The sequence below is a fragment of the Phoxinus phoxinus genome, assembly GCF_949152265.1.
Source record: "Phoxinus phoxinus genome assembly, chromosome: 7".
Classification (NCBI taxonomy): domain Eukaryota; kingdom Metazoa; phylum Chordata; class Actinopteri; order Cypriniformes; family Leuciscidae; genus Phoxinus; species Phoxinus phoxinus.
The window spans coordinates 2,040,001-2,053,555 of record NC_136882.1 but is presented as its reverse complement, the minus strand read 5'-3'; the positions used below and the strand labels follow the sequence as shown (position 1 = coordinate 2,053,555).

Sequence of the window (13,555 nt, the reverse complement as noted above, 5' to 3'; positions counted from 1 at the left end):
ATGGACATAGCATCTTCATCTGGAGTGCCGAACGAGACACACGGGATAACACGCAAAGCAGCGATTGTGCCCATCAGAATCTGACACAGTCCGACCGCAACCAGAAGTGCATGGGCGAGGCATCTTTAAAAAGACGTGCCGCGTACAAAGCTCTTTTATGAGAGGAAAACTCTGCGAATGCTGAAGCGACCAGGGAGAAACATATATACAGGCAGATCACTGCACAGATCAGCAGGCAATGTGAACTCGCTGGAAATCGCCGTCACACCAACACCAGAGAGTCGCTCGTCTCGAAGAGTGAGTGTAGGTAAACTTAGAGATGGCTTGTGGAGTGAAGAATATACTTGGCTCCGAAGCAAAAACATATCTGCATGTTGCCAGCGTACTTCCGTATATACCCACGAGGTAAGGCGGAGTTACGCTATGTTTGTGCAACATTATCTGAAGAGGCGATCGCCTGTACAGTCACAGCTGTGATAATAAGATCTTAATGAAGAGCGTATGCTGCTTTGCCAGAGGAATAATGGGAATACACTTTTTATTTTCTAATGTTTTAAATGTTGAATGTTTTTATTGTTTCAGCATGTTTATTAATCTCCCATTTCTGTTAATATAGTCATTGCATGCTATAACTTTACCTCACCTCTCCATGTTAAACTAGTCCCGTCTGGATAAGGCTTATGAGAACAAACACCAGTTTGCAATATCAAACAGTGTAACGGACTGGTTCTGTACAGGTAAAATAACTGGAAGCGAATGACAGCAGAAACGTAAGCCTGCGTCTGCTCTTACTGTAAAATGAAGATGGATACAGGAATAAAGCCTGAAGACTGTACAGAGTATTTGTGTTTAAAACTAGTGTCCAGTGAGTTAAACTCACCCTTCATATGATAACAAGTTTTGTTGTGGCAATCACGACTCTTTCAAAACGCATTGTTCTTGAATTGATGTGCATAATGAGACTTGTGTCAGATGCGCCAGGAGTGAGTGTGACATCCGACGGGTTAAGTGTTGTGTTGTGTGTCCACACACAGGTCAGTAAGACTGGAGCGGCCGGAGCCGTTCTGGATGAGGCTAAAAACATCAATAAATCTCTGTCTTCTCTGGGGAACGTCATCTCTGCCCTCGCTGAAGGAACTGTAAGTGTAGACACACACACACTCACACACACACTCACTCACACACACACACTCACACACATATCTCTCCTGTGTGTGAGCAGAAGACGCACGTGCCGTACCAAGACAGTAAGATCACACACACACACTCACACACACATCTCTCCTGTGTGTGAGCAGAAGACGCACGTGCCGTACCGGGACAGTAAGATCACACACACTCACTCACACACACACACACACACACACACACACACTCACACACTCACGTCTCTTCTGTGTGTGAGCAGAAGACGCACGTGCCGTACCGGGACAGTAAGATCACACACACTCACTCACACACACACACACACACACACACACACACACACACACACACACACACACACACACACACACACACACACACTCACACACACTCACACACACTCTCTCCTGTGTGTGAGCAGAAGACGCACGTGCCGTACCGGGACAGTAAGATGACGAGGATCCTGCAGGACTCTCTGGGGGGGAACTGTCGTACCACCATGTTCATCTGCTGCTCTCCCTCCAGCTACAACGACGCCGAGACCAAGTCCACGCTGATGTTCGGCCAGCGGTAACACATCACACACACAGCTCCACACGCCACAGCGGTAACACATCACACACACAGCCCCGCACGCCACAGCGGTAACACATCACACACACACAGCCCCGCACGACACAATACACACTCACCAGGCACAACAGTTAAGAATGTGTTCCCTCATTGTAATCATTTATTCCCTTGTTTTAGTACAACGTGGCCTCACTTCACTAACACCAGGAACACAAACATCACATCTAGATAAAACAGTCTTTTATTAAAGTGACAGTAGCCTAATAAACCTGCTGCTGTCTGTCGTTAATGTTCATCAAACAACAAAAGACAGAGATAATCACTCACTGCTCGTGACTGATAACTTCAGTAGCTTAAAAATAATCAGTATGTATTTAAATCATACAGTGACTATGCAGTGTTTTATTGTTATATTTGATTAGTTGTTTCAAATTCTGTAGTAGGCTGTTAGGTGAACTATATACCGTATATATAGAAGAGGATGGTTCGGTTCGCGTTCCCCGAGGCGCAGGTACCGCTGTTGCCGAGGCGCGGCGGTGACTTGCATCGTGGGGTTCGCAAACGGATCTGCTGGGCGGGAGCAGTCTCGGCCTACTAAAGCTCCTCGCAGCATAAAGTGCTGCAAAACAGAGCGTCGCCATTCGGGCTCATCCACAATCGAGAGGGACCTGGGTGGCGGTCGCAGTCTAGCCAGTTAGAGATATACAAGATCTGAGGACTGTTTTATCTCTAAAATAGCTTGTAAGAAAAAGCCTGACGCCGAGGCTGCAGGCTTCTGAGGGTTCCTCCGGGGTAGGGACGGTTTTGAGAAATCGTTTCTCCTCGGCGCCCTCTGGGGTGTGACTCTCTGAGGAGGGTCGCAGCGCTGCCAGTTCGGTTTTACTGCCGGTTCGCCGTTTCAGGACACCGAGGTGTCAGCGTCCCCAAACGATCCTCCGAAGAGGGTCGTAGAGCAGTCAGTTCGGTTTCCCTGCCGGTTCGCCAGTTCAGGGCGCCGAGGTGTCTGCTTTTTCCAACGATCCTCCGAGGAGGGTCGTAGGAACTAAGTTAGTTAGAGGTAGGCAAGATCTGAGGACTGTCGTTATCTCTAATAAAACTTAGACAAGAAGTCCTGACGCTGAGGCTATCAGGCTTCTGAAGGTTCCTCCGGGGCAGGGACGGTTTTGAGAAATCGTTTCTCCTCGGCGCTCTCTGGGGTGCGACTCTTTGAGGCGCTGCCAGTTCGGTTGTTCCCTGCCGGTTCGCCGTTCAGGGCACCGAGGTGTCTGCGTCCCCATACGATCCTCCGAGGAGGGTCCTAGAACGGTCAGTTCGGTTGTTCCCTGCCGGTTCACCGCTTCAGGGCACCGAAGTGACTGTTCAACCAAATCCAGAGGCCAGTCTCTAGGGACTGGTGCCCTTAGTAGAATTTCTGGCAGCGTGGAAACTACTGCCACATATTTCTCAGTGGGTCCTGCACACTATAGAAAAGGGTTTCAGAATTCAGTTCGGTTCTCGTCCGCCCAGATTTCTAGGGGTCCTCCCCACAGTTGTGGACCTCGAGCAGGCTCTGGTTATGGAGCAGGAAGTACTGACACTTCTGCAAAAGGAGCTATAGAAGGGGTTCCTCCTCCCAGCAGACAGCCAGGGTTTTTCTGCCGTTACTTCATTGTTCCGAAAGAGGATGAAGGGTTGCGTCCTATTCTAGATCTGCGTCAATTAAACAGAAGGTTTCAGAATCTCATGTTCATAGTATGCTTACGCTAATATGATTGTGTCAAAGATTCTGTCCTGGGACCGGTTTGTCACAATAGACGTGAAGGACGCTTAATTATCTATCCATCCTCCTCACAGGAGGTTCCTGAGGTTTGCTTTCAGGGGCGAAGCATACCAGTATCAGGTTCTTCCATTCGGCTTATGTTTATCACCCCGCATCTTTACAATATGCGTGGATGCAGCTCTGGCTCCTCGGAGACTCCCTCACAATATGCTTCCCTCACAAGTGGGGGGTGATCATGAGCGGTCACTCGGCGAAGGGTCTTTGGCAGGACCATCTCCTTTTTGCACATAATTGGCTAGAAGTGATGGCGGTATTCCGAGAATCTCAATACTTCCTGTCAGACCCGAGAGGTCACCATCTGCCTGTCCTTTCGGACAACACACTGATGGTCTCGTATATCAGAGCAGATATCCTGTTGAGGCAGGGGCTGAAGCCCGGGGAATGGAGACTTCACCCCGAGGTGGTGGAGCTCCTTTGGGAGAACTTCGGTAAAACTCAAGTCTACCTTTTTGCATCGTTTATACAACGCATTGCCCTTTGTGGTTCTCCCTGACGCATCCAGCTCCGCTTGGACTGGATGTGATGTACTAGGTGTGGTTGAGGCTACACCTGTACGCATTTTCCGATATCTTTATGCTCGCATCAAGTTCAAGGCATTGACGCTTGCTTACAGATCGACCACAGGCTCAGCTCCCTCCTACTTTCACTCGCTCCTACGAGTCTACATCCCTACCAGAAGCCTGCGATTGGTCAACGAGCGACGGCTCGTGGTACCATCACAGAGAGACACAAAATCTCTCTCCAGAACATTCTCATTCACGGTTCCATGCTGGTGGAATGATCTCCCTACCCTCGTCCGGAATGCAGATTCCCTAACTACATTCAAAAGACAACTGAAAACTCATCTCTTCCGTGAGCACTTGACATAAAATAAAAAATAAAATAAATAAACCCTCTTCCTTTAATCCTCCCTTGTTTGGCTTATGCTACTCTGAGCAATGCCTGAACTTTGTATTTTGAGCACTTCTTGCGTTATTTTTTCCTCTTCACGATGACTCGCTTGCAGTAGTCCTCAGTTGTAAGTCGCTTTGGATAAAAGCTTCTGCTAAATTACTAAATGTAAATGTAAATCTTTGCTTCCGGGAGTTCTGGAGAGGGTTTGCCGGGTAGGGGCTCATCTTTTATTAGTAGCCCCATTCTGGCTGGCCCGAGAGTGTTTCTCAGACCTACTGTCCCTTCTAGATGGCTCTCCCATGGAGATTCCGATCAGGAGGGACTTAGCGTCCCAATCAGGGACACAATATTTCACCCTCTTCCGGAGTTATGGATACTGTGGGCTCGTCCTCTGAGGGGGGCCAGCTCATAGATTCAGGTCTCTCGACCGAGGTCGTGGAGACCATACTCCAGTCTAGAGCTCCCTCCACGAGAAGACTGAATATGCATTGAAATGAACCTTCTGAATCTTGTTATCTGCCCTATGGTACAGTACTTGATTTCTGTAATGAATGTTTCTTTGCTGGGTTATCTCTGAGGAGAGATCCTTAATTTCGTTTTCACCGTGGTACATGAGGCTGAGGCCTGCACGTACTTGGATTTGCACCTGGTATGGTGATAGTCTTTCTTCACCCCAGGCCGGGTTGTATTCCTAGGTTCCTACTAAATTTGCGGGTCATTTGTGCTGCAGGCCTTCTGTCCTCCACCTAATACTAAAGACAGCGGCGCCGCGCGTTAGTCATATGCTATTTTAATAGCGCATGCTTGGCCATTATGTAGCGTGTGAACAACACACACACTTTGATTCTCTAATCTAAACAGACGCAGCAGTTTTCATTTGTGCAAATCATACATTATTACAAGGAAACATATTAACACACGAGGGTAATCATTGTTGTGTCCATGAAGATGTGAAAAAATAGGCATAAATCTAGATTACACATTTACCCAAATTATTATACGCCTGTTTAACCGAAGCTAATGTGTGTGTGTTTCTCCCTCATCCCCAATGTCACTTCTCTGTGTTTTACGGCCCTGACGAAAACGTCGGTCTCCTCGGCTGTGAACCGCTTCTGGCGTGCGCCGGCAAACCCGCCGTTATAATAGCAATCCGCCGTGGAACAAGCGCACCGGCTCTTAAAGGGAATATGAGAGGACGCTCTGATTGGTTTATTTCACGTTACGCCCAAACCACACCTATGAGTAATGAAGCGACTTCAAACCAACACATTTTAGATTTGCGTCGGGCGCAAGAGTCGTTTATCCCGCCGGTATAATAGCAACAGCGCCGGGATCCGCCCACAGAGTTACTTGCGTTTCACGTTTGATACTTGCGTTACAGAGCATTAAAATAGGGCCCTAAGAGAGAATGTGTGCATATTTGAAATGTTTAAATTGATTACGTCACAACTATAAGAATACCTTTGTTTTCTTTATTCCCTTAGATTACTTGAAATCATTTCATTAATGAATTCCTTTAAATAAGAAATGACCCAGTCGTGGCTAAATATCCACTGACCCTAGAGCCGCCGCCGTTTGTTGTTTTAGGATACATGTGAGTGTTGAACAGACTGTCAGTGTAAATCAGTGGCAGATTTCAGGTCGAATTAATTGCAGAACATTGTGGCGGAGAAGAAAAGGAACCACAATGCAGTTCTGAGACTGAGACCCGTGTGTGTGTGTGTGTGTGTGTGTGCAGTGCTAAGACCATCAAGAACGCGGCCTCCATTAACCTGGAGCTGACGGCGGAGCAGTGGAAGAGGAAGTATGAGAAGGAGAAGGAGAAGAGCAAGAGCCTGAGGGACACCATCACGAGGCTGGAGCTGGAGCTGAAGCGCTGGCGCAGCGGTGAGCCTGGACACTCTCAGTTACACACACACATATGCATGTATATTTAAGAAATATTTATGTATATACCGTATATATATATTTATTCATAATTTATATTATAAATATACAGATTTTATATATTATTATACTACAGGGCCGTTGAATGCTTGAATCTGATTGGTTGACGAACGTTCTACGGTGTGCATTATTTTCAGGGAACCGCACGGTTAAAGTAGTTCCGGCAGGTCTTGACCGCATTACCGCTCCATATCACTGCGCGTAGTTCACTGTAATAACGGAAAATAGGATATAATTCATAACAAGAAAAACCGTGCACTTGATCTGCAATGTTCAATCACTTCACAATCAATGGAAACATGCAGTTTAATTTGAATAAATAAAGTATATAGTCCTATATATAATCAATAGAAAATTAATTTGAATATTTAAATAATTGATAGTCCTGCCGCACGGGTTTTTGTAATTATTGCAGATAATATAACAAATTAATAATTATTGATAGGCCTATACTTGTTAAAAGGGCTTTGTGTTTCGTTTATTAGGCTAGTCGACTGTCACTAATAGAAAACAAGAATGAACGAATTAATTAAAACTAATTGAATTAATAAATAAATTGTAATATTGACGCACATGTCTCTCTCTCTCAATTCAATTCAATTCAATTCAGAAAGCTTTATTGGCATGACAAAAATACATTTTGTATTGCCAAAGCATCAATACAACATAGAAAATGATTTAGTACAGAAAATAATAATTAAATAAATGTAAAAAAATAAAATAAATAAATGGTAGAATACTATGAACATTTCAGAACTCTGTGAAAAGTTAGAATTCAGTGTGTGTGTGTGTGTGTGTGTGTGTGTGTGTGTGTGTGTGTGTGTGTGAGTGCATCACTGATTGGTTGTCAACTCTCTCTTTTTGTGACAAGCATCAATGTATCTTGGCGCTAGTATGACACAGTCTCTTTTTTCTCCTAATAGATGTTGAAATTGTGTTTTTTTGTTTAGTTTGATGAAGTTAGGGTAAAGTATTTCAAATTGTGTGTAAAGTCCCTCTAATGTCCTCATAATTGGGACAGCTGGTGAGGAAGTGTTGTTCTGTCTCCACTTCTCCCTGGTCACAGTGCGGGCAGATGCGGCTCTCTCTGGGCAGCCAGTGCTGTCTGTATCTCACACACACACACACACACACACACACACACACACACACACTGCTGTCTGTATCTGCCCGTCTCTACACTCAGTGTGTGATTGCTCAGTCTGTACCTCGCCATCATTCTTCTGAGTTTACAGTCTTTCACTGTACTCAGGTATTCTGCGGGTGTGTAGTCTCTGTGTCTTACTCTCTCTCTCTCTCTCTCTCTCTCTCTCTCTCTCTCTCTCTCTCTCTCTCTCTCTCTCTCTCTCATAACTGCATTAATAACTGCATAAAGCCAGGGGGACACTTACTGTAAGGCCGGTAATGAATGTAATTTGACACTTATGACTGATCACAGCGGTGTTCAGAATCTGATGGAGACAGTCAGAGAGTGTGTCAGTGGTTAAGTGTGTCCAGCATTACTCTGCTATCAGCGGCTCAAACCTCCGCTAACTCTACAATGGCGTTTTGGTATTAGCAACGGAGCATGGGGTTTAGATGCGTAAGAAGTTAGTCGTACATACAAGAGCGTTTTAATGACAAAGACTTGACAGACGTCTTGAAATACATCATCTGAACAATATCTCGAGGTGTGGTAACTGTAGTATAAGCGGAATAACTGACTCCAGGCCGTAATGCACAGGTGTTCACATTACCACCTCGAGTGTGCATTATCAACGGCCTGTCGTCAATTATTCCTTACATAACACATTTTTCTTAAAATATATACATGCATGTGTGTGTATTTATATATACAAAATAATCATACACACTACACACACATATATTTTTATTTTGGATGCGATTAATCGTTGCCCAGCACTAATTTGTTGTTATATTTGATTTAATGTATCTGCTGTAATTACATCATATCCCTTCCTGTTGTTCTTACTCAAATCTGAACTGAAAGTGAAGTGGGAGCAGCCTGACGTGTGTTTCTTCTTCTGCTGTGTCCGCAGGAGAGAACGTGCCCGAGACGGAGCAGACGGACGCTGATGTGGTGAAGCTGGAGGTCAGCGAGGACACGGCTCTGGACAACGACAGGTCCTCATCGGAGCGCCAGCGGGAGAGGGACCGCGACTCGGACTCCTCCTCCATCGTGGTGCGCATCTCAGAGGAAGAGCGGCAGAAGTATGAGGAAGAGATCCGCAAACTCTACCGCCAGCTGGACGATAAGGTCAGTCACATGATCACTCCTGCAGAATAACTCAACTCTCACTGCGCCATCTATCAGAGCAGTATCACATCTCAGTATGTACAGTCAAACCAAACTTTACTCAGACTCCTTCAACATTCCTCACATTATCAGTTTATTCACTATAGTTTAGAAAATGGAAATAAAATACGACCAGAACTTGATATTTGACAGGTTTTGTCCATCCTTCTGTTAGACTGTCACACACACACACACACACACACACACACACACACACACACACACACACACACACACACACACACACACACACACACACACACACACACACACACACACACACACACACACACTTCTGTTAGACTGTCTCACACATGAATTATGATGAATATCTGTCAGCTGGTAAATTTAACTACACAATTAGATAATACCAGTTTAGCTCAACCAGTGACCAAGCAATGCTTCATTGTGTTCAGTGTGTGTGTGAAAGAGCATCAGCAGTTACAGACAAAACACTGAAGAAAACATGATCAGCTCAAAGAGTAATTTTTGGTCCTATTTTTTTTAAATAATTTTTACTGGTAGTCACTGTATGAAGGATATTTGGGTATAATATGTCCCAGTTTACTTTATTTTGCTCTCCTCACTTACATAAATGAACTATAGTGTCCTGATCATACTAGTGAAAACATATCATACATTATATTTGGTGTCTGAATAATTTTTGGTTTGACTGTATATGCATAACAAGATAAACAGGATGTTATTGCTGTCTTTAATTACACTTATTGTGTTTCCTACACTGTGTTTCCTAGGATGATGAGATCAATCTCCAGTGTCAGCTGTCGGAGAAGCTGAAGGAGCAGATACTGGATCAGGACGAGGTCAGAGGTCACTTCTGGATCATGTTAATTGTTAATATATTAATTACTCCAAAATAGTGAAAGGCTTACATTTAAAAGGTTTAAATTCAGATGCTAAACCAAAAAGTACAAAACATGCAAGATAAATCTGCACACTGTTGTAATGCGGCCGAATCATTTCCTGATCTCTCCAAAAATAGAGCCATGTGTCATTTCATTAGATCAATAAAATGGAAGATTAGTAGATGCAGACATTACATTAGCTGCACATTAGGGCTATCAACAGGGCTGCATTTAAATATTTACAAAATTCTAATTATACTGACATATTATTTCTGGAAAAATACTAGTGGACAACGATCAATAAGCACAAACCAAGCACTGGATGTTTTTTTGTCCCTCATGCATTTAAGATCGAAGGATCATTTTGTATTCAGGTGTCTATTTCAATTCAGCGAATATTCAAAGTTTGAATTTTCATTTGACAGCCCCACTGCAAATAAGCAAACGTTACATTTAATTAACAAAAACTTAGTAGTTAAAACGACAGCAAAATATACCATACAGTAAATAAAAAAGGCTGGTGACAAAATAGCAAAACATAAAATCTTACATGACATTGGGTAAAATGTGTGACTTCTAAATATATGCAAACATTTGATCATTTATCAGGGGACCCTCGGCTCGGATGCACTAGCGCACAGCTGGCCGCAGGGGGCCTCCGCAAGTATGCGTTTCCCCCAGTCAGTCTTCTTGCACAGGTTCTGCAGGTCCTTTTGGCTGCGCCTCATTGGCCCATCCGGACTTGGTTCTCCGAACTTGTGCTCCATGCGACACCCCCTCCCTGACCAATCCCTTTGAGGAAGGACCTCCTTTAGCACCCGCGTCCCGAACTCTGGAACCTGCACGTGTGGGTCCTGGATGGGACACTGAAGGTTTGAAGTGGTGGCTACCATCACTTCAGCTAGAGACTTGTCCACGAGACACGCCTACGCTTTGAAGTGGAACCTCTTCGTCACCTGGTGTTCATCTCGCCGAGAAGATCCCAGAAAATGCCCAATCAGGTCTGTGCTCTTCTTCCTCCAAGAAGGGTTGGATCGAAGGCCATCTCCTTCCACCCTGAAGGACAGTAGGACAGAACGACCTGGTCATCAGGTTCCTTAGGGGGGCCAGGAGGTTACATCCTCTCCGCCCCCCTCATATTCCCTCTTGGGACCTCACAGTGGTTCTATCTGCCCTGCAGAGTGCTCCCTTCGAGCCATTGCACTCAGTTGAGCTTAAGTACCTCTCTATGAAGACGGTGCTCCTGGTTGCTTTGGCCACCATCAAGAGGGCAATGGACCTGCAGGCATTTTCGGTTGACGAAGCGGGCCTTGAATTCGGGCCGCTAACTCCCACGTGATCTTGAGACCCCGGCCTGGATATGTGCCCAAGGTTCCCACCACTCCTCCAGGGATCAGGTGGTGTACCTGCAAGCGCTGCCCCTGGAGGAGGCAGACCCAGCCTTGGCATTGCTCTGTCCAGTACGCGCCCTCCGTGCTTACGTAGACAGAACGCAGTGTTTCAGGACCTCAGACCAGCTCTTGTCTGTTATGGTGGGAAGCTGAAGGGAAAGGCTCTCTCCAAGCAGAGGTTATCTCACTGGATAGTGGACGCCATTGTCTTGGCTTACCAGCAGCAAGGTCGACCGTGCCCCCTAGGGGTGAAGGTACACTCCACCCGGAGTGTGGCTTCCTCCAGGCCTCGCTAACAGACATCTCAGAGCTGCAGGCTGGGCGACACCCAACACTTTCGTGAGATTCTACAATCTCCATGTGGAGCCAGTGTCCTCTCGTGTACTCGCTTCCAGTAGCCAGTAAGTAGGACCTGCTCGGTGTCATCAATTGCTGCGCCATTCCACTCCACGGACTGGATACGTGCGCTATTCTCCTCAGATGAGTTCTCCATAGACCCTGAGTTCCTCCTGCAGTGTCGATGCCTGTTGGTCAGCCCTCGTGATCGGTTAGGTGCCTCCATGTGCATAGTTCCCCGCTTGGTCAACCCCCACATGTGTATTTCCACTGTAAGTCTCCTCCGAGCACGTGTCTTTCCCTCGGCAAGACCCCTTTTGCCATCTCGAGGTTGAAATATTCCACCCTGCAGCCTAGATACCTCAGAGTTCTCCATATGTATCCCGTACTCGGGTCATATGTGTATTTTGAGACCTCTTTGCGGATGGGCATGGTTACATATTCCATCTGGAATATGCTACCCAGTGTACCTTCGTATTCTAGCGTTAGCCTGGCCCTTCACTCGTGCTAGCCTCACGACAAGGAGCTGGGACTTGCGGAGGACACTGGAAGACAGCCGCATTGGCGAGATTAGATCGGGACCCCCGTATGTCAGTCACTCGTAAATCTGCATGCCGCTGTACCGCTGAAACGGCCAGGGCGCAAAGTCTCGGCTCCTCAGCAGGTAATATAATGCGAGATTGCACTTTTATACTCACACGGTGGGGCAGACCCATGGTATTTTCACATCATTGGCTAGTTTTCTAATACTCGAAAGGTGAGAGGGCTCTCTAGCGAAACCCCCATTCGTCAGTTACTGACGTAACGTCTCCGTTCCCTCCTTCAGGGAACGAGGGTTACATACGTAACCGAGACGTTTCTAGCTGGTATTAAAGGGGACATATCATGAAAATCTGACTTTTTCCGTGTGTAAGTGCTATAATCGGGTCCCCGGTGATTCTGCCAACCCAGAAAACGTGAAAAGTGAAACCCAGTAACTTTGTTGTGGTGTGAGCCTTTCTCTGCAAGCATGTAAAAAAAATAAGCCGACATTTGGTTTCGGGAGCGACAACAGTGACCAGTTCTAACTCAATGGCAAAAGTTCCAGCAAAGCATGAAACTGTTCTGTGGTTGAGCAGAGACGAGCACTGAACACTATTGACCAGAACATGTCACCGCTGTCTTATAAACACCCCAGGAACTGTGCACACTTGTGTAAAAGTGAAACTCTGAGTCTCTCCGTAAGGCTGCACTTGCTGCTGGTTATTCTGGGATTCTGGATGAGTGAGATTGGCCTGTGATTGGAAGCTTGTGTAAAGGCTCCGCCCTCTTCTGAACGGAGGCGGGGCAGCAGCTCATCTGCATTTAAAGGGACACACACAAAAACGGCATGTTGTTGCTCACGCCTAAAAAGGGGTGAATTTTGACAAGCTATAATAAATGATCTGGGGGGAATTTTGAGCTGAAATTCAAGACACGTTCTGGAGACACCATAGATTTATATTACATCTTGTGAAAAGAGGGATATGTCACCTCTAATGCCTGCTGGTGTGTGTGTGTTCAGCTGCTGGCGTCGACGCGGGGCGACTCTGATAAGGTGCAGACGGAGCTGGGCCGCCTGCAGACGGAGAGCGAGAGCGCTAAAGCTGAGGTGCGCGAGGTGTTGCAGGCGCTGGAGGAGCTGGCCGTCAACTACGACCAGAAGAGCCAGGAGGTGGAGGACAAGAGCCTGCACAACAAGCAGCTGGCAGAGCAGCTCAGCCACAAGATGGTGAGTGTGTGTGTGTGTGTGTGTGTGTGTGTGTGTGTGTGTGTGTGAGGACAAGAGCCTGCACAACAAGCAGCTGGCAGAGCAGCTCAGCCACAAGATGGTGTGTGTGTGTGTGTGTGTGTGTGTGTGTGTGTGTGTGTGTGTGAGGACAAGAGCCTGCACAACAAGCAGCTGGCAGAGCAGCTCAGCCACAAGATGGTGAGTGTGTGTGTGTGTGTGTGTGTGTGTGTGTGTGTGTGTGTGTGTGTGTGAGGACAAGAGCCTGCACAACAAGCAGCTGGCAGAGCAGCTCAGCCACAAGATGGTGAGTGTGTGTGTGTGTGTGTGTGTGTGTGTGTGTGTGTGTGTGTGTGTGTGTGTGTGTGTGTGTGTGTGTGTGTGTGTGTGCGTGTGTGTGTGTGTGTGTGTGTGTGAGGACAAGAGCCTGCACAACAAGCAGTTGGCAGAGCAGCTCAGCCACAAGATGGTGAGTGTGTGTGTGTGTGTGTGTGTGTGTGTGTGTGTGTGTGTGTGTGTGTGTGTGTGTGTGTGTGTGAG

General features: G+C 46.4%; 1 protein-coding gene across 1 annotated transcript in view; it reads left to right on the top strand.

Annotated features, from left to right (window-relative positions):
* Positions 1-13,555, top strand: part of kif5aa (kinesin family member 5A, a) — a 43,672-nt gene that overhangs the window by 11,278 nt on the left and 18,839 nt on the right. The window contains exons 9-14 of the mRNA XM_079619434.1: positions 1,035-1,139; positions 1,568-1,716; positions 6,171-6,319; positions 8,419-8,636; positions 9,431-9,499; positions 12,812-13,018. Coding sequence (XP_079475560.1) covers positions 1,035-1,139; positions 1,568-1,716; positions 6,171-6,319; positions 8,419-8,636; positions 9,431-9,499; positions 12,812-13,018 — 897 coding nt within the window. The remainder of the gene's footprint in view (positions 1-1,034; positions 1,140-1,567; positions 1,717-6,170; positions 6,320-8,418; positions 8,637-9,430; positions 9,500-12,811; positions 13,019-13,555) is intronic.